This window comes from Streptopelia decaocto, assembly GCF_964273445.1.
Source record: "Streptopelia decaocto genome assembly, chromosome: 7".
Lineage (NCBI taxonomy): Eukaryota > Metazoa > Chordata > Aves > Columbiformes > Columbidae > Streptopelia > Streptopelia decaocto.
The window spans coordinates 53,922,922-53,942,384 of record NC_138661.1 but is presented as its reverse complement, the minus strand read 5'-3'; the positions used below and the strand labels follow the sequence as shown (position 1 = coordinate 53,942,384).

Below are 19,463 nucleotides of genomic sequence, written 5' to 3'. Positions count from 1 at the left end.
ATCTTTCTTTTAGAAGATCCTTATTGGTTTATACAGGTTGAGCGAATGGCTAAAAGCAAGATCAAAAAGGGTTATTATGCTTTTCCAAGGTTTGGGGGAGCCAGACTATAGAAGGGGTATCCTTGTAATGATTTTGTTTGGTTGGTTTTTTATTACTTCAAGGAGGCTTGAATAAAATTTCTGGATTTAACTTCTATTAAAATAAGCCATTTGCCTTTGGAGGCTCTTCAAAGCTTTATGTCCAGTGTCCTGTGGTTGCAGCACAGTCAAGACATGCAAACATTTTATAACAACTCTGCTTCTGCATACTCAATATTGCTTGATTATTTAAGCTGTAACATTGCATGAGCTGCATGTGGCACGCTAAGTGTTCTCTTCAAGGATAACTATTCTGTTTTTAAAAAAAGGAGGATCAAAGTCTACCTGGGGAGCAGGTACAAACTTGATAAGAGCCTTTGCCATAAATATAATTTTAAATCACATACTTTTTAGGGTAAGAATCAAACCTCCTTACTTTCTCAGCATTGAAAACACTATAGACTCCAAGCCTGAAAAACTCAGTTTTGTCACAGTGATTTAGCTTAATTATGTATTTCAGTCACTCAAAGATTCTGTCTTAAAATCACAAAATTCAGAGCTGCACAGCACAGCTACCACACTTGGGTTGAAAAGCCAGCCTTGGTTGTTCTCAATATGAACATACACAGTTTACAGTGTTGGAAGATGGTTTTCAGATGTGAGATGTTATCCAACATCTATATTAAATAACTATTCCTTTTTTTCCAATCAAAAATAGGCTGCCTCCCATGACAATTAATCTTTGATTGAGATGAAAAGTGCAAGGTTTTTTCTTATTAGGCAAGGATTTTAATTTTCAAGTGAAAGCTCATACCAACATGAAAATTATTATAATATTTGCAAATTTTAGAATTAGTATCACAGGACAACCCCAAACCACAACGAAAAAAAGTGTTTTCACCAACAGCTGGAAGTGAGAATGTTTACATTTTTTCATGTACTATTACTTTAAGTATAGAAACATAGGTATATTTGGAGACATCTCACACCTCCTTTTCCTTTATATGAAACATTTACCTCATGATCAACTAAAAAGTGAATTTCTTCCAATTTACCCGTGCAAAAGGAGTCTGTGCCATCACAGTGAACAGCCAAATTTTGCACTGACTTCAGTAGAAGAAAACAAGAGAATTCAAATAACTGAGCCGTACAAATGGATGCAGACTGTATAAACTAACATGAAAAAAACTAACTGCTTGCTACCCCTACAAATCAGTTTCTATCATCAGCAAGATGATTGGAACACAACTTCAACATTTGTGAAATGACTCATAAATCTAGCCTCTCTGTCTTAAAAATGTTTCTATCTAAAAGATGATGCAACAACAAAAAAAGCACAAATACATTTGTATATAAAACCAGAAGTGGTAAATTGAATTGTTAAAGACTTGCTTTTCTGTTTACCTTTCAGACTGAAATAGCTCAAGTTCGATATAAGAGTCAATCACTCAAGCATTTACCAATTAAGAAAGAACTGATGATACAGTTGTCCTAAATAAACTCTGCTCGAATGATAAGTTATTAGAAAATTGTACAATCAATCAGACCTATTTGCAGAAATCTGTGTGATATCTTTAAGGAGTATAACATTGACAGCTTTGAATGAAGAGTGACTGGAGAAACCCTACCACAAAATGTTCTAAAAAGTCAACCTTTAAAAGCACATGTTAAAATTAATTTCAGGCATAAAATGTATCATAGTTCTTCAGTTAAAAAAAAAAAAAGGTAATATCACATCTCTGTTGCCTTAAAATAAAGTCAACTAGCTTCCAGCAATGATAATTTTCCCATTGAACTGGATCAGTGTAGCATACAGCTTAGACTGGCATATGATGTACATTACACATTTAAAGGTCTTAGTTTGCTGTAACTTACTTCTAGAATTTCTTTCTCCTGCCCATTTTTTTTTTTCCCCAGATTTCTGCCTAGAAGGCTTAAAAGGACAGAAGGAGAGAGAAGGTTGTTCAAACCCAATGCTTTGCTTTCATGCATACTGGAGGAATCTCCTAGCAGTACACTTTTACTTCATCAGTTCAGCAAGAGACACAAAGTGATTCTTCAGATTGCTCTTCAGTCGACATTCAGAAGCACCAGTTTAACAATAGGGGTATGTGAACACGGAACAAGTAGGGAGAAACTAAATGGAGAATCTTTTCTTAAAGCTAGCTATAAACTAAGCAGAACTCAACAAGTTTGCTACAAGGTTTAATTGTCGAAGGATAATAAGAAAATATACTACAGCATATATGGAAATATACTACATATACAGAACACCATCTCTGTGGCCACTTAATGAAACTGATAGGACATAAAATGCAGACTGGATACCAAATAGCTTGTTTCTCCACACCTGTCATACCACACTCAAGAAAATCAAGGAAATTCTTCACGTAACATCTCAACACATCAGTCATGGCAATCAAAAATGTCCATGTGGATGGAGTGCTGGACTGAAACTTAGAAGACTGTTTAATTTCCAGCTCTGATTAGCATAGAATTCCTTTCTTCATCTGTCTCACCTTGTCTGTTAAATGGGGATAATTATGCTGACCTCCTTTATAAGGCACCTGAAAATCTACAGTTTAAAATGTTCTTAAACATGTCATTATAAATAATATCAATCGTATCAAACTCCAGTTGTCAACTCCTCACATGAAAGCAAAAATCTAATTGTTCCTGGAATTAATACACAAAATTCAATTTTTCCACTGACATTAGCATCCTAGTACTTTCATCATTATAACAACAGCTGCATTATACTAAGATGCACTAAAAAACCTGTCTACCATTGACTGACATTTTGAAGATTCTCTAAGCTCGGAACAACAAAAGACCCAGGATTTTTTTCCTCTCATTGAAAATTTCTATGTTAAACAAAGATACATTTGACCAGCTTCAAAGCTATTCTGAGTCTACAGCTTGAATTGTTGCAATAGCTCCATTCTAAAACAGGCCGTAGCACTTTGCAAATGTATTTTGCTGTTACATCCATCAACCCCTCTCTGCTTACAGGGGCTGGTCAACAAGGGCAACTTTTCAACATCACCACTTATGCTACCGGTGTCTCTTCTTTCCCCTACATCTATATGTTCTTTTCCTCCTTTCAGCTGCACACAATGCCCTTAATCACTCAGTATGTTTGATATGCACATTTTTCTTTCATCTCGTGCTACTTAAGGGTGAGAGGATTTGATATAAAATATAAGTACTTACCAACTACTGCCAGATTATGCTCTGAGCCACATGCAATCTGAAAAAGACATAAGAACGAATAAAGAGAACCTGCTTACCAGTAGAAAGACAACCACAATTATGACAGGAAATTAAAAATTAACCTGAAACAAACAACTGCAATTTGTAGGATGCAAAATCAAGGTTGAAGTGCTCTGACTTTTAAATGAAATCTCATTTGTAGTCTCACTTAGGGGCTTGATGGCAGGGGGGGTATGTATGTTTGTTTTGTTAATGAACACCCATTTTCTTTTCAAAATGCAGTCACCCCTGACATTTCAGTTTTTAGCAGCAAGGCTGGCCACAATTCTGAAAAAAATAAAATCACACTCTTGACAAGATCCACCTGATCCAGCAAGACTATTCATGGGCACAGAGCAAATGCAGATTAAGTCTTTGCAAGATCAGAGCCATATAGAGACATCTGGGAATCAAAAGAGTGATGAAGATCTGTATTTCTCTCATCTCTGCTGTATTACCAGATGATCCCTATGGTAAGTGTACAGGCTCAGTGTGATGAACCTAAAGTGATATGATCCCTATGGTAATTTGTCTAGAATGGATTAAAAATACCATAGAACTCAACTCTTCTATTAGCATCAGGCTGGTTTAATTTTTAAAAGATGCCAAAGTAAGGAAACCAATGCAAACATTTTCTCACAAGCTCATTAGTGATGGAAATCACTTCTGAATTTCTTTTCAAAGCAAACCCATATTCAGGCTATATTTTTTTTTCTTTGCAGCTGCTTTGAACACGTCAGAGTTTGCTTTAAGTTGCTTTAGCATATATCACCTAGTATCACTCAGTAAGCTTCCACAAGTTCTTCAGAAACAACGGTAACACAAGCACTGACAGCAGCCTGCTGCTCTACTGCAAGGGCCTGTCTCTCCCATTGAATTATTTTGCAATGTCGCTGCTGGCATGATTAATTGTCTGATATAACGCACACATCATCTTACACAAGGTTACTCTGCTGAGTGCCCTAAATTTCAAATTTGAAACACAAGCAATCCCCTCAAAATCCTGTGACCAATTCATTGTCTTACACCTAGTTGCCAATTACACGTACTACTGAGCTGCATAAAATAAGCACGTTCTTCTGCTTCTTAAAAGTACATTTGCAACGATAAAATAAAAAACACAAGTATATTTTTTTAAAATGTCCATATTATCAAATTTTTTATGGTTTGTGCATGCATAGCTTTATAGTTTTCACATAGAAATGGCTGCAATCATCTCAACATCTGCATAACATAAAACCACAGAAGTTTACCAAACAGTCCTTGTACCCAGCTCACTGTGCTTGAGCATTTACTAGAGAAGAGATACCCAAGGCTGATGCACACACCAGCTGGAGCAATTGTGTTACAAATAACAAATCGCTACTGCTCACCATGTACCTGCACCACAACTGTGACATGAAAACATCCGGTCAATGACATCCTAATGAAACAATGGCAAAGATGACAAAACAGGCTCTTTAGGACAGAGATGCTCTGCCAAGACACTAAAGCACTTAGGAAAACGGGGCAAGAAAAATAATTCAAGTCACAGCCTACTCTGGGATGGACTCATCTTCAGAAAAATCAAGATGAAGCAGCAGGGAAAGCAATACCTTTGCAAGGGCACTGGCAGGGCTGCATCTTCTATTTCACAATATAGCAGACCGGCAAAGCTTTAAGCCCTGACTGCTCAAATGCATAAATCATCGCCATAGCCTGTATCATTGTCCTCGCCACACATCAGAGCCCTATACAGGAGCAGGGCTGGTTGCTAATGCAAATTCAGTGGTTAACGCTCCGCAGCAATGCTTCTTGAGTTTAAAGGTTGGCGCCATGGAAACAAGATCCACACACGGAAAAACACACAAAGGCTTTCTAGCAAAAACCAAATTCTGCATCTTCACCAAGTGCTGAAAATTGGAGATACTGAAGCTGCTGCTAATAAAATAAATTTTATGTGAGGTGTGAATAATCCTATCTCAGCTACTTCCCTAGGAAATACACTAACACAGGCACTGATTCAAAAGCATTGGTACAAAGGAACTGCTCAGGCTGGTGGCTCGTACTTGCTGCCAGGATCCCCCTCAGAAACACTACATTTAAAAAAGAAAAAAAGAAAGCACACACCCAAACAAGGTGTTGTTTAGAATGTAACACATCTCCTGACAAAGAAGCATTTTCTTCCCATATCTAATAGCAGCAGCTACAGAAACGGCAAACCAGAGAAAAGAACACCGGTGACCTCAAAAAGCTCTGCACCCTACTCACACAGCGGTTACCCTGCCCACCACGCAGAGCCACCCACTAGCCAGCTTATCCGCTTGTAAGGGCGTCAGTCAAACAGCAGTGGGTACAACCAGACCAGGAGCTGCCATATTACGCAGACCCACCAGCTGTGGGGAGCTGCCCCCACCTGAGCCACTCGTGGCCAACACGTTGTGCAGATCTACTCGCTGCAGCTCTGGAGCCTGATGGCGTAAAAGCTACTGCAAAGCACAAATTACAAGTGCTGCTGCACCTCTTTTGGGTGGGTAAAAGCCACCCCAGTGGAAGTGTTAGCTTTGCCAACGATGACTGAAATCAAGCAAAACAGCAAGCTGCTGAAGGCAATGCCCTGGATTCACGTGCGACAGCCCAGAGCAAGGACAGCGCACGCCGCGTACCAGCAGCAGTCCTGTGCTCCAAAGAATTTGCTGGATTGAGAGCACGAGGTTCACCACTTCTGCCTTATTGCCACGTGTCCCCACCTGACAACACAGACTTTGTAGGAACCCCCAAATAAAAAAGGCCCTTAAGGGACTCTAAAGTTCGTAGTCTGAAACAACAGCCTTACTCAGCATCTGTGCTGCTTGCTACAGGCTACACTGTCCAGCCGCAGGGTTCCTGCTGGCCTGCACACCTCTGACTGCAGAGCTCAGAAGGACCACAGCACCGAGGTGAAGCAAGGTTGCCTCTGCTTCATAAGCAGTGCTGCCTTGCAGGTATTTCATAACATCTTTTTTACAGTAAGCTTTGAAATGTGACACCACCTTTTCTTCATGACTCCCCACAATAGGCAACAATCAGCAAAGAACACATAATTTGCTGGTACAATTACAGACAGGGCAGAGAATGGCATTGCTAAACAGATGTTTTATGCTTACATTAGATGTAATAAGCTCTGCAGTCAGTGCAGGTCACTGGGAGAAGCCTGGTATTTACTGCAGCAACCATCATTTTCTGGCTACTTCTCTTCTGTCCCCACCCCCAACATGCTGCAGAGAAATTAAATTCCAACAGACATCTATCTGCGTGCTCCCAGTGGATAAGTACGTTCAAGGGTACTTATAAACACACAAGAACGCTTTCTAATGGGGCAATATTTTTACATTCTCTTTTAATTGAAGAAGAAAAATCACTAATCTTAAAGACAAATCAGAGCAACTACTAGTGAGTGAAGTATTCTGTGAGCCTAAAGAAACATGAGCCCCTACGCAGAAACAATTCATATTAAAGTTTCTGCTCTGTTTAGAGGAAAATTTGAGAATAGTTTTGCAAGGATATTGTGATCTCCATATAAATGATCTCAAAGCGTTTTACGAATGCCTGTGAGACAGGAAAAGAATGCTTAGGGACCATTTTACTCAGAACTCATTTACCTTATTATCCATGTCCTTTCAACCATACATAAATTGTTTGTTTCTTCCCTTAAATTGTGTGTTAGCAAGCTGTTTTCTACCTGGTGACGGCTGCAGTTCAGATCCATCCATCCAGGTTTAACACATGTGGTGGGAAGCAGCCAAGGGCCCAGCATTTTATTAATCATAAATAGTCAGGACATAAGCTGCATGAATGGTGAGGAAACATTTTAGCAAAGCAACCACTAACACCGGGCAAAACACCAACATCTTTCTGCAGCCTGCAGATATGCCTGTGGCCCAGACTTAACAAAAATTAATTGATTGAATGTAAAAGCAGTGGGTTGTACAAGATAGATAAAATTAAGATTAAAATATTTTTATATATTTAAAATATGTGAAGTATGAAAAAAATTAAAAACATGCTTAATATGTATTATATATCCATTCACAGATATGTGTGTATATATATAAGAAAATCTGTGCTTACATAATATATGTATGCATATTAGGAAGAGAAGGTTATCAGAAGATGTTATCGGGGAAGACGGTTCAGAGGAGAGTTTAGGGTAAATACAGAGCACCTCCCTCTTTCCTCTGGGATAGAGATCTTTCTGAAGAACAGCAACCCCTCCTCTTGCTCCCCTACAGTCCTATCAGGTAAGAAAGTGCTGTTCTCTCCTTTGTAGACAGTAAATAAACATATACAGGATAAAACTCATGAGGATATTTAGACATACGATCTCCCATTGATCCAAAAAGTAATTAAGAGACAAAATATATTTTGCCAACCATCCCCTAAGGGACTTCCAAGCACTATAACGAAAGAAGTCTGACAAAGCATATAAAAATACAAGTTTTAAGCTAGTACCTTGGCCACAAGGCTATTCTCTCTTTTCCTTCTGTACTCCCATGGCTCAGACTGAGGATCTGTTGTGCAACCCATCAGGAAAAAGACTGAGTCACAACTGAGGCAAAGCAGCCCAGTGCTGAGGGGACAGGACAGCATGGGAGGTTGCAGCGAAGAAGCACGGAGAGCTGGACTCACAAGGGGGATTGCAGAGTGAAAATTCTTAAGTATCTGAACATCAGAGTACTTAGCTAGAACAGCAAAAGGACCTCAACGCCATTTATTTTTGGTTTACTGCACTATGAGTTCAGGTTAATTCCCTACAGTGCAATTACTTTCCAAAACATTCAAGGATATAGAGGCCTCCATCGCTTCTCAGAGCACTTAAGTACTTTCACCCAGGACTTTGTATTTGCCTTTAGCCATAGAATCTCATGTCTTTTGACAAAATTCACTGTAAGGAGATTGCCAGGGCCAGAAGACGGCAAAGTTTATTCCTTCTGGGATCATAAGTCCTAAAAGAAGGAGACAAGGTGATTGAGAGACTGCAGATCAAAGCTTACGTAAGACAGAGGAATCTGCTCTCCTAGAGCTGTTCTTCCATGCCCTTGATTAATGTATCATAACAATGATTTGTACTGTTTGACACACTCTGCCCAACTACATCTGTATGCAGAACTCTTCTGGTAACGAAAAAAATAAAATAAAAATAAAAGGAATTTAATTAGCAAAGCTGTCCTGCTTCCAATGGTCCTTCACTAGGAACTCTCTGTTCCTCTTCTGGATCATTTGACTCCTGATTGAAAAGAAAGCAGCTTGCTAAACTAGTCACATTGCTTGGCAAGCACAAGCCTAAGTAGACTTTAAAGCAACACGTTAGTAGCAAACCAGTCAAACTGCACCAAGAACAGCACATTGAATCTGTTCTGAGCCATTGGCTGCATCAGTTGAAAAGTGAGAGGCCCAATGTCCTACAGATCACAGGACATTTCCATTTTTCATCAAGCTAATAACCTAAACTTCTACTGAAGGTGCATTTTTTTGTTGTGTGATTGGCTTTTTAGTTTGTATGTAGCTTTATTTTACACTATAGCAAAAAAATTGACACAGAATTTAAAATGAAGTCTGTGTACTAAGGCCTGGACGAAAACATTCCTCCTTGAGACACACTGGACCAAAAAGCTCATGTGCCATGTAAGTGGACCTGTGCAAGCATGGAGAAGGAGATGAAGCACTAAGACATTGACAGGATGCAGTAAGCTTCCAAAAGAGAGATTTTACAGCTCTCTATAGCTTCCAGAGTTATGATCTATGCCTTCCCTGCCTGAAAAGAACCCCAAGCCTGCCTCACTTGTAGCACAAGACACAAGATGCATTTTCCCCATGCAGCATCTCCCTCGCTTCTCCACGCACCATTTCAGCATCCCTTCTCCAATCATTCAATATCCTGACCTGCCAGTTGTCTTACAGCCACCAGAAAGCCAGCTGGCCAACTCCAAGATCTTGCCTTTACACCCTCTGTACCATAACTAACACCTATACAAGTCTCTGCATGCATTCCCTCTCTATGGCAGTGACCATACATGAGAAACTGCTACGCTACCCACCCACTGTCTGAGCAGCACAATTCAGGAGCGGCTTCTCATGGATGACACGGTGCAGTTGCACTTCTCCACTTCAGTTGGTGCAGCGTGGGCCCTGGGTGCTTGCAGTAGATGGAAACAGATGTAATTTCAAAGCAACAAGAAACCTCCTCCAGAAAAACACCACCACCAAAAAAACCAACCAACCAAAACAAAACACACACAAACAAACAAAAAAAAAACCCACACACCAAAAACCAAGCAGTCTTTTAATATCAGGTAGGAAGTACCACAACCACATAATGCTATCATTAAAGAGTCAGGCATAGGGGATGGAAATAAAAGGAGGAAAGAAAAGCTACTTTTTAAAGCAGTCAGCATTTCCACAGAAGGTTTACATCACAGCAGCCCGTGTGCACCCACAAAATCTACTCGCAAGACAAGCGTGGTCACATTGAAAAACTTAGATTTCTACTGTTTGCATCAAACTGAGGCTGACTGGCTGGCTTGAGATGTCAAGCCCAAGTAAGATCCATGTCCACCAACAAAATATCCTCATCATCAGATGACTCTAGCACAGCACAAAAGTTGCTGAGATCCCAGTAAGAAAACCCAGTGAGATTAGGTTTGAGTATAGAATGACAAGAATGTAGCCAAGACAAGGGTGATAAAAATCTTCATAAGTCAGCAAGGTCACCTGGCTCTTCTCCATTGCCTGAAGATTTTCCAATTAGTTCTTATATCCTTCTTCAGCTCTCTTCCTTGGGGTTCAGAAAGCATTAGCATCTTTCATTCCAGGAAAAACACGCTCTGTCACTTTCATATCCCTCAGCCTCACTAGTCTGTCAAAATTTTCCATTTCTGCAATCAAGACCTGAGCCACAAACCAATTTTTGATTATCCTTTCATCATTTTTAAAATGAACCAAGTCATGGTCATTCAATCCCAGCTGGTTTCCTGTAACAGGATCCTTCCTCAGTATTTTGTGAAAATTAAGATTAAAGTATCCCTTCTGATTGATAAAGAAACTGTCAATAACATCAGCCCTGACTGTTAATGTGTACGTACTCCCAAACCTACGTCTGTGCAGTGTAAATCCCACAAGGCCAAATCCTCACTAACATTACAGATATCTCTATCCACATCCAAATACAAACTAGATGAACATGGACTTCAGCAGATGCACAGTTTTTACCCAAGGGAACTTGTTCACCATTTTTCTTAAAATGATTTTGATTTAGGTTGTTTCATTCACAATTCCCAGCTCCTTGCAGTCTCAGTGCCTCTCTTTCCTAAGTTAAATTAGAAGCACTAAGATGAATACCTTCCAAACTATTTAGGCTGGCTTTGGGGACTACAACTAGTTTGCTCTTCATTTGAGGCCAGCAACAAACACCGCTTGGACAGAAGAAATGAAAGAAATCAAAACCACAGAAATAAAAGTTTCAAAGCCTCATTATACACTCATCTGACTACTATCAACACACACATCCTTACCATCAGATTATTTTGATGTTTTCAGGTCAAGAATTGTAGCTTGTAGCATGCCAAAAACCTTGGGTGCCTGTCGTTTCTTCCTATGCTATTTTACACACAAACAGCAACAAGAAAATATTCATTATAACATTAAAATGTCATCATTACCTATCTGAAAGTGCTAATTTCTAGTACTGTGAACTTAATGAAATAAATGCTTCTATTAAACAATGATTGCAGGCAAACATTCTGTTGAAGTACATATCGTCGTTACCCAACATTTTATAGGCTTAGAATAAAAGTCATGACAGCACATATTATTTGGCAACAAAACATCAAATTCTACTTAAACAACTATTCCCAAGGTCCTTTTGTGGATGCATAACTGCAGTTTTAAGTTTTTCAAAAGAATCTGGGCTTCACATCTCTTTCCTTGTGGCAAAACAGTCCATCATTTTTAATCCACTTGGAATAATTCCTAGAATATTCAGTGAAGCTGGAGAGAATCAGAGTAATCAAAAGTATACATTATGGGAACTTGGCTCTCCCCTAACCATGGTGTTATTGCAAGCAATCTCACTACAATTCTTCTACATAAAAAAAAAATAACACAGAGAACTCGGCATATACAGCCTACAAGATTATACAACAGCACAAGCTTTGTGTTTTTGTAGAACCGGAAGGAAAAAACAGCACTGCTTATGAAGTTCATACCCTCTAACAGCTGACTGTCTGGCAATTCTGTTTGGATATTGTGAAGAGGCAGACACTGTTCCTCAAGGACCCTCTTGAAGGAGGGAAGTGCTGATGGCGTGGCCATGGCCGCGCTGCCTCAAGCCAGAAGCCTTCACCTGCTGAGCCCTGTCCAGCCACATGTCCCAGAGGGAACTGGCCCCACTGATGTGAGCTCTGACTTTGCTGACTCTCTAGAATTCTTCTTTTTCTACCTTGTGTTTTTTTTAAACCCACTTACAGTATTTTCTTCTTTCACATGCTTTTCACCTCCACTATCCTTCATTAAAAATTGCATCCAAAACACCCGGCAGTATTGTCAGAAGAATATTATCAATAATGTCATTAAGGAATACTACTCCTATTGCAAAGCGCAGAGGCTTTTTTTTTTTTTGCTTCTTCCAGCAATGCATCCAAGTTTATGATAGAATTTTGAATGTCTCAGTTCTTCTTCACCCAGCATTGGGATGTGGGAAGACTAATTTTCAGAGAAATTACTCAATGTTCAAGGAAGCTGTCATGCACTAACTGGATTGACCTTTCGTTTCACTGCTAGCCCTGTTGACCGCTGCAAGCACTGCTCTTGCATAAACTGGCAGTTCATAAATACAGTGTCACTGAAGAGAAGAAAAACGCTGCTTGATCTCCAAAATATTTTATGTCCTTCGAAAGAAATAAGCAGGTTACTGAAAGCACAGAACCTCTACTGTGTAATATCATTTGAGGCATCCCTCATTGGTACCAACGCCTTTGGGAAACATTATTCAAGATAACTATTAGCTGTTCAAGAATGCAAATCTTTGCCTCATTTCCAGCACAACCCTCACTGTCTCTCCTTCTCCCACATATATGCACTTAAAAATGTTATCGACCTAATTTACACTGAAAAGAACACTAGCACATTAAGAACTCCTCCTAAAATATGACAAAATAAACAACAGAGGAACAGAACACACGTTTTCCATACACTAATGACCTCAACTTGAGGACAGAATTTTCTTGGTTCATTTACTTTCCAGCAGAGCTGCAGGCATGCAGCTTCCGTAAGGGTTAGCCTTGTATAAAAACATCAAGCCATGAATTTTGCTGACTGTCCGATCCTTTACCTCTCCAAATAAATGGTGCTTATGCCTTAGGGTGTCATGTAACTCTGCTCTTCAGTGTTGGATTCTCTCTTTCTGCAGCACTTGGTAACAGTACAGCACCCTGCAGCAAGCCTTCTGGAAATAAATAAAATGTAAACTTGCTAAGAGTCCAACGCAAAGATGAATAGAAAAGTTTTTTTGGAAAAGTAAGGATATCATTTGTAAGGACTCAAACAGAGACAGTCTTAATGTCAGTCACAAAGGAAGAATTAGGAGAAAAACCATGCCTGAAGTGACTCTACAAGTGACTCTACTCTATAAAAAGGCATTTTTATTAAAAAGCAGAATTATCATAAAGTCTTCAAAGTTCTAACTTGAACTTTTTTGAATAAAATTATAGCCAGGGTGCATTCTCCCAAAAAAACATCCATTTGTCAAGAAAACAGCTGTAGGACGAGAGCAGACAGAAGAACAAGTCACAGAGCCTGGGTGCTGCTCCACTGGAGTGAGGTCAGGGCACGTCTGCTCTCTCGGAGGCTGGACCGTGCATTGGGGCTGGAACACGCCAGGCAAGCCGGCAGCCCACCAAAGGACCTCCATCTATTCACATTCAGGAGAACCATTCTTTCATCTCAGCTGAGTTCTTCTTTAAAACCACACATTCATTTCAGTTTATTTTGACCTAGCAGCTGCCTAATTACAAGGCATTTCTCTTATGCACCATCTTTCTTGCACAATATGCACTCCTTTCAGTCTTCACTACCTTCGAGGCACAATTCTTTCACACCAGTACCAGCACATCAGTTTCAAACCACCTTTTCTTCTTTTCTCCGGGAACACATCAGGCTGCTCAACTCCAAAGGCCCTCAGTCTTGCCAGTGGGGCAAATGCTGCAGGGGCAGAGTAAGCCGAGAGATGTGTCCCACCTCATGTGCCAAAGGATGCACTGACCAGTCATTTAATTCACACTGTGGAACAATTTTTCTTTTGACTAATTTTTAAACATGACAACTTTTTTTCAGTTTGAAAGAATGATGCAGATACTATAACCATCACAATACCATTCAAGCCTAACTTTGAAAAGAGTGGTTTCACAAGACCAACTAAATGCATACTAATTTATCCACAGAACTTGTCTATACATGCTGTGAACACACTTGCAAGAAAACAAAAGAGTACAACCTTTTCTCCCCAAAAACTCACACAATAACACTCTCTGCTTAGTAATCCATGACTGGGAGTGGATATCACCCAACATCAATCATCAGGGAACTGCTGGAGAGAGTCCAGCGCAGGGCAACGAAGATGATTAAGGGAGTGGAGCATCTCCCTTATGAAGAAAGGCTGAGGGAGCTGGGTCTCTTTAGCCTGAAGAAGAGGAGACTGAGGGGTGACCTCCTTAATGTTTATAAATACATAAAGGGTGAGTGTCACAAGGATGGAGTCAGGCTTTTCTCGGTGACAACCAAGGATAGGACAAGGGGCAGTGGGTTCAAACTGGAACACAAGAGGTTCCACTTAAATTTGAGAAGAAACTTCTTCTCAGTAAGGGTGACAGACACTGGAACAGGCTGCCCAGGGGGGTTGTGGAGTCTCCTACTCTGGAGACATTCAAAACCCGCCTGGACGCCTTCCTGTGTAACCTCACCTAGGTGTTCCTGCTCCAGCAGGGGGATTGGACTAGATGATCTTTTGAGGTCTCTTCCAACCCTGACAGTCTGTGACTCTGTGATCTGCAGTTCATGCCAGAGAAGAACTAAACACTCACCAGCCATTTTTTGATGCCTCCATAGGCTGAAAGACAGGTCTGTCTTTCTCAGGAGCAAATACTTCCTTGCTTAAGAAGCCAGCAGATGAGGTGTAGCTGTAACAACTGTAAGTATAAAGGCTTTAACCAGTTATAGTATAAACAGACGATGGCCTTGGAACCACCACAAAATGAGAATGCACTTGCTGCAGTGAGCACACTCCCACAATTGTGGAGATTTCCACTAAGACACAAGGAACTAACGGGGATAAAACTCCACAAACAGTTCCAGAAACGTGAAGCTCAGTTTCTGAAGAACTGTGGTTATGACAGCCAAATTCAAATATGGCATTTTGGCAAAAAAAGGACTGGTAAATGTTTTTTTTTCTATATGGGACACTAACACCACTCACAAGGCAACAAGTTCTTACAAATTTAAGCTTAAGTCCACATAATATCCATATTTTTACATTTTCTTAAACTTATGTGAATAATCCTATTATAGCAGTATTGCACAATGGTGCCAGATTGGCATGAACTATAGTAAATATTTTCATTTTTTAACTATGGCTCACCAGATTCTTATTCTGGTTTCCCTACTATGGTTATAAAAGGATCACAATTGACTGCAAGAGACTTATGCCCAATTATTATTTGTCTTTTTTATTTCCAAATACTGCCACAGACAGAGCTATACCTTCCAGAATTAAAAAAAAAAAAAAAAAGCAAAAAAAAAAGCTTTACTAGAACAAATTTTGAAAAGCTTTCATTGCTCACATCCACTTGCACACTGACTGCAAATGCATGTAATTTATGATGTGGCAATTCTCGCTTGTTTGTTTGAGATCTTATTTTCAACCTAGTGGAATCTCTTGGTCTATTTGTGTTAAAGACATCACACATGTTATTGAAAACTGCCCACAAAGGAAGTAGGATGTATAGTGGAAGTCTTGCAATGTGAATTCATTTAAAGTTGTTGAAATTAAACGATTGTGAATGAATCAAACCTCCAGAAGAAGCTAATAAAACTTGGTAAATGGGCAAGACTGAGACAGATAAAATTTATTGTGGTCAGGTACAGCATAATAAATCTTTCTGGATGCCAAAAATAATAATTTAGACTGTTCACATATACAGATAGATTGTAAATTACGTGGAACCTCTCGGGGGAACTATCCAGCATCACTGCAGATGACTCACCAGAAATATCTGTTCAATATGTAACAGCAACCCAAAACCCAAGAAATTAGACTGCTTTAAAGAGGGAGACGGTATTGTCATCTTTTCACAGACCAATTATATCTTGCAGTTTCATGCTGACACTCTCAGGAAAAAGGGACAAGTAACAGGAACATGTAAAAAAAAGCCCAAATCCTGCTGAAGACCCAGTTATTTATTCCTCAAAACAGTGGAAACTAATAGCAGAGCATCGATATTTCAAAATCAAGCCTTATACAACGTGCTAGTTAGGAGCAGCTTATATGACTATTCCTAGTAGTAGCAAAATTACTCCTCTTCATTCCAGGAAGACCCCGTCAGTTCAGCTCCCTACAGCCCCACCTAGCAGCCCAATTCCACATGTCCATCCTGCTTTCACACTGCTAGAACCGAGGAAATTCCGCTAGGAAGGCTCCACAGCACTGTGCCTGAACCAATGCTGTACTCTAGAGTATCCTGGAGTGGAATAAGCAGCAAGGGGCTGATGTGCCATTACTAGGGATGACATCTATATCTGTATTACTTTGGTTTGTTTGTTTTGAAAAAAAAAGGCAAGACTCCCCTCTTTCATTATAAGATATCTTACTTTTCCAAAGGAACCACACAAGAACCGATTTGCTTTGCACAAGAAGCATTATGGATCTTACTGAAATATTAAAACCTACCATGATATCAAATGAAGATGAGACAATTGCAGGTCTGTTCATTTTCTAATGTGAAGAAAACATCTCTCTAGAACAGACGCTGTTTCATACAAGATATTTTGATTTAGATAATTCCAGCTATTAAAACAAACAAAAAACACACACAAAAAAAACCAACAAACACCACAGAACCCAAGCCTTCAAGCATCCCAGAACAACTTCCCATTAGTTTGATTACTCTCATTGTATATCTTCTCGCTCACTCACATTGTGAACCCATCATATCTATTCCTCCTTTAATCAACAGAAATCAAGCTAGGTCTCATCAAACAGAGGCTAGATTACATTCCTTCCATATTCCAGCATAAGGTTTTGGTTCTTCTCCAGTGTTTCAATCTTTTTCATAGGTTTCAAGCTGTTTCTTCTTACTGTTCTTGAATTGTTTAAATCAATCCCATACTGGACACAGCATAAAAGCAGCATAGGCTGATGCCCAGCATACCTTCCTAACAAGCACTTGCCTCAATAATAGAATTAACCCTTTGGGCCACACCGCAATGCCACAAATCAAATTCTGATGACATCCAGCCCAGCCCTCACACATTTCAAAGATGCTCCTGCGTGACCAGAGGCAAATCCCTCCTCCTGTCCCTCCCACCTGCACTCCTCCTGCCAGTATGTCTGACCCCACACTTGGCAAAGCTGACCTGCCTGCTGTCTGCCCTCCCAAACTAGACAAACAGGCCAGATTTTTTATTCTTTTAATACTAGTAACTCCACTGGGAACACATATATTTGATAAAGACTTCAATTTACAGTGATATTTATAGGACCTCTTGCAGACAGTTTGTAATTTTTTTAATGGCTTTTTCATTTTGTGGGGTTTGTTATTGTCATTTTGTATCATTATAATTTCCTGATCAGAATGGCATACACTGTCTAGCCAACTGCCTGACAGAAATCCAAGTATATTACAGCTGCATTTGAAAATATAACTGTTACATATGCATTTGACATGGATACATTTATCAAACTTTCATCTCATAAAAATTAGGTATCACATTAGTTTGACAAGATGTATTTTCCATACCCACATACTCACTGCGAGCAACTATATTTTAACCTTTAAACCTTTATTGATCAAAATTCATGTCAGCCGTGCCATTATTTTGGCCACACAAATACCAGGCTGACAGGCCTATAATTATTTGAGTCATCTTGTTCAACCTTTTAAAATATTGGCAGGGCATTGTCTTTCAACCAGTCTTCTGAAACTGCCCTGACATTCTGGAAGAAAAAAATCAGTGTCAACAACCTAGAGAGCGCTTTGGCCATCGCTCTTAAAACTCTGATATGGAAAAGTTTCAGCCTTGATTTTAAAAACTGCTGGTACAGAGAAGGGAATATCATCACTGTACAATACTTCAGCTTTTTCCTCAAATACAAAATAGAAATTATTACTAATTTAAAATTTGCTTTGCCAGAGTTTGTCGTTTTGCCAATAGACATATTTAAGATGTCTCAGTATTGACAGTGCATAGTCTCCTCTATTTGTTTTTGAGAGCAAACTCACCCGCATTGTTGCAGGTCTTTTCCCATCGCTATTAGATGGAGCTGGTCATCCCGCCATGCGATTGCTCTTGGCAGCTGCGGTCAGTGCATTGTGCTCTGTTTCAGGGGAGTGGAGAGGATTTCCCACCTGCTGGACACCCCTTAAGACCTTTTATTTCCAACTTGTTAATGACTGAGGAACAGGTAATGCAGTTTTTAACATAAAATACCCTTTTCAGTCCTGTAAGTCTACTTGATTCTTCCTAAATAAACCGTAGCCATAGATGTTCACGTTGCCACCACACAGCTTTTCCATAAGGTTTCGCACTGAATTATCTTGTTGCATCGTGGCTTAAATGAGAGTATTTTATTCTTTGACGCAGACTACAAGGAAACTGGCTGACCTAAACAAGGTGGGGAGGGCAGAGATGCTGCCAGTGACTTCCTGCATTAATTCATCTTTCTTCCTGCTACTCAATAAGATTACAACACTCCCACATGCACAGAAGTCAGGCTCCCATCCTCCTGCTCTTAAATCACATTTTCCCTTTTATTCTCACAGGGTGGCTCTGTAACAGCACACAGGAATCATCAGGACAAACAACACAAATTTTAAAATATTCACTTCATAATATTTACTTATTATAAAAAAGAATCAATACTTTAACAAAACCTCCTGAAGACAGGAACATATCCTTTAATTAATATATCTAGAGAGTCACTGAAATAAACTGATCAGAAATCCCTTTACAAGACCTGTTTTCTTTTCAGTTTATAAAATATTGCTTAAATAATTCCAGCTTCAGCTGATACAACAGTCTATGCCACTAGACAGAATACAAAATGATAGGAATTCTGAAGAATGAAATTCCAACATCTTTTATTAAAGCAGCAGCATTTTTTGCAACAGATGAACACTACTACAGGTTAAAGTCAGCAGCTCACCAGACTTCACCCCTAATTACAAACCACACCCAACTCTCATGCATTTGTAATTGAAAGTGGCAGCCCCTCTTTAGATGAAGGTCAAGAGGCAGCACTTCTCCCTATTTCAGAACCTGGTGGACTCATTTAACCTGAAGTGACATATGCGGCCCAGCTAAGAACAATAAGGAAACCCCTTCCGGCATATTCTCAAACCTGATTAAACTGAACCATCACTGCGTGACAGCTAAAACCTACTTCATCTGCCTTGAGTTCTTGGGCCATCAACTTCAGAAGCGCTTTACTCTCACAATGAAGGTCACTGTGTGTGAAAGATTGAGAACTACAGTTCAAGCATCTTGAGAAGGAGGTGAAGTGTACATACTCATGCCTATACACAAAGCTTACACACTGGCAAATACCATGAGCATAGGAATTTAACAGTAGCTGAAGTTTTTGCCATTCTGACTTGAGTGCTCTCTGGCCAATGTGCATTCCTGGACACAGAGCGTTAACTTGAGATTGTAATCCCTTCAACATCCACTGGTGCACACAGACTCTAACGTCGACTCCTTTGGCCAGTCTTTCCCGTATCTGCTCTACAGATAAGCTACTTCTGAATGGTGGTGGCATCTGTATGGCACGGCTGCCCTGTTACTACCATTTCAAATAACAATGGGAATTGAAGCATGTCGCTTCCAGTGATGCCAAACGCATTTAACCA

At 39.8% G+C, this 19,463-nt stretch overlaps 1 protein-coding gene across 1 annotated transcript in view; it reads right to left on the bottom strand.

The window, feature by feature from the left end:
- Positions 1–19,463, bottom strand: part of SERGEF (secretion regulating guanine nucleotide exchange factor) — a 155,641-nt gene that overhangs the window by 62,317 nt on the left and 73,861 nt on the right. The window contains 1 exon segment of the mRNA XM_082059054.1: positions 3,292–3,328. Within this exon segment, the coding sequence (XP_081915180.1) occupies positions 3,292–3,328 (37 nt within the window).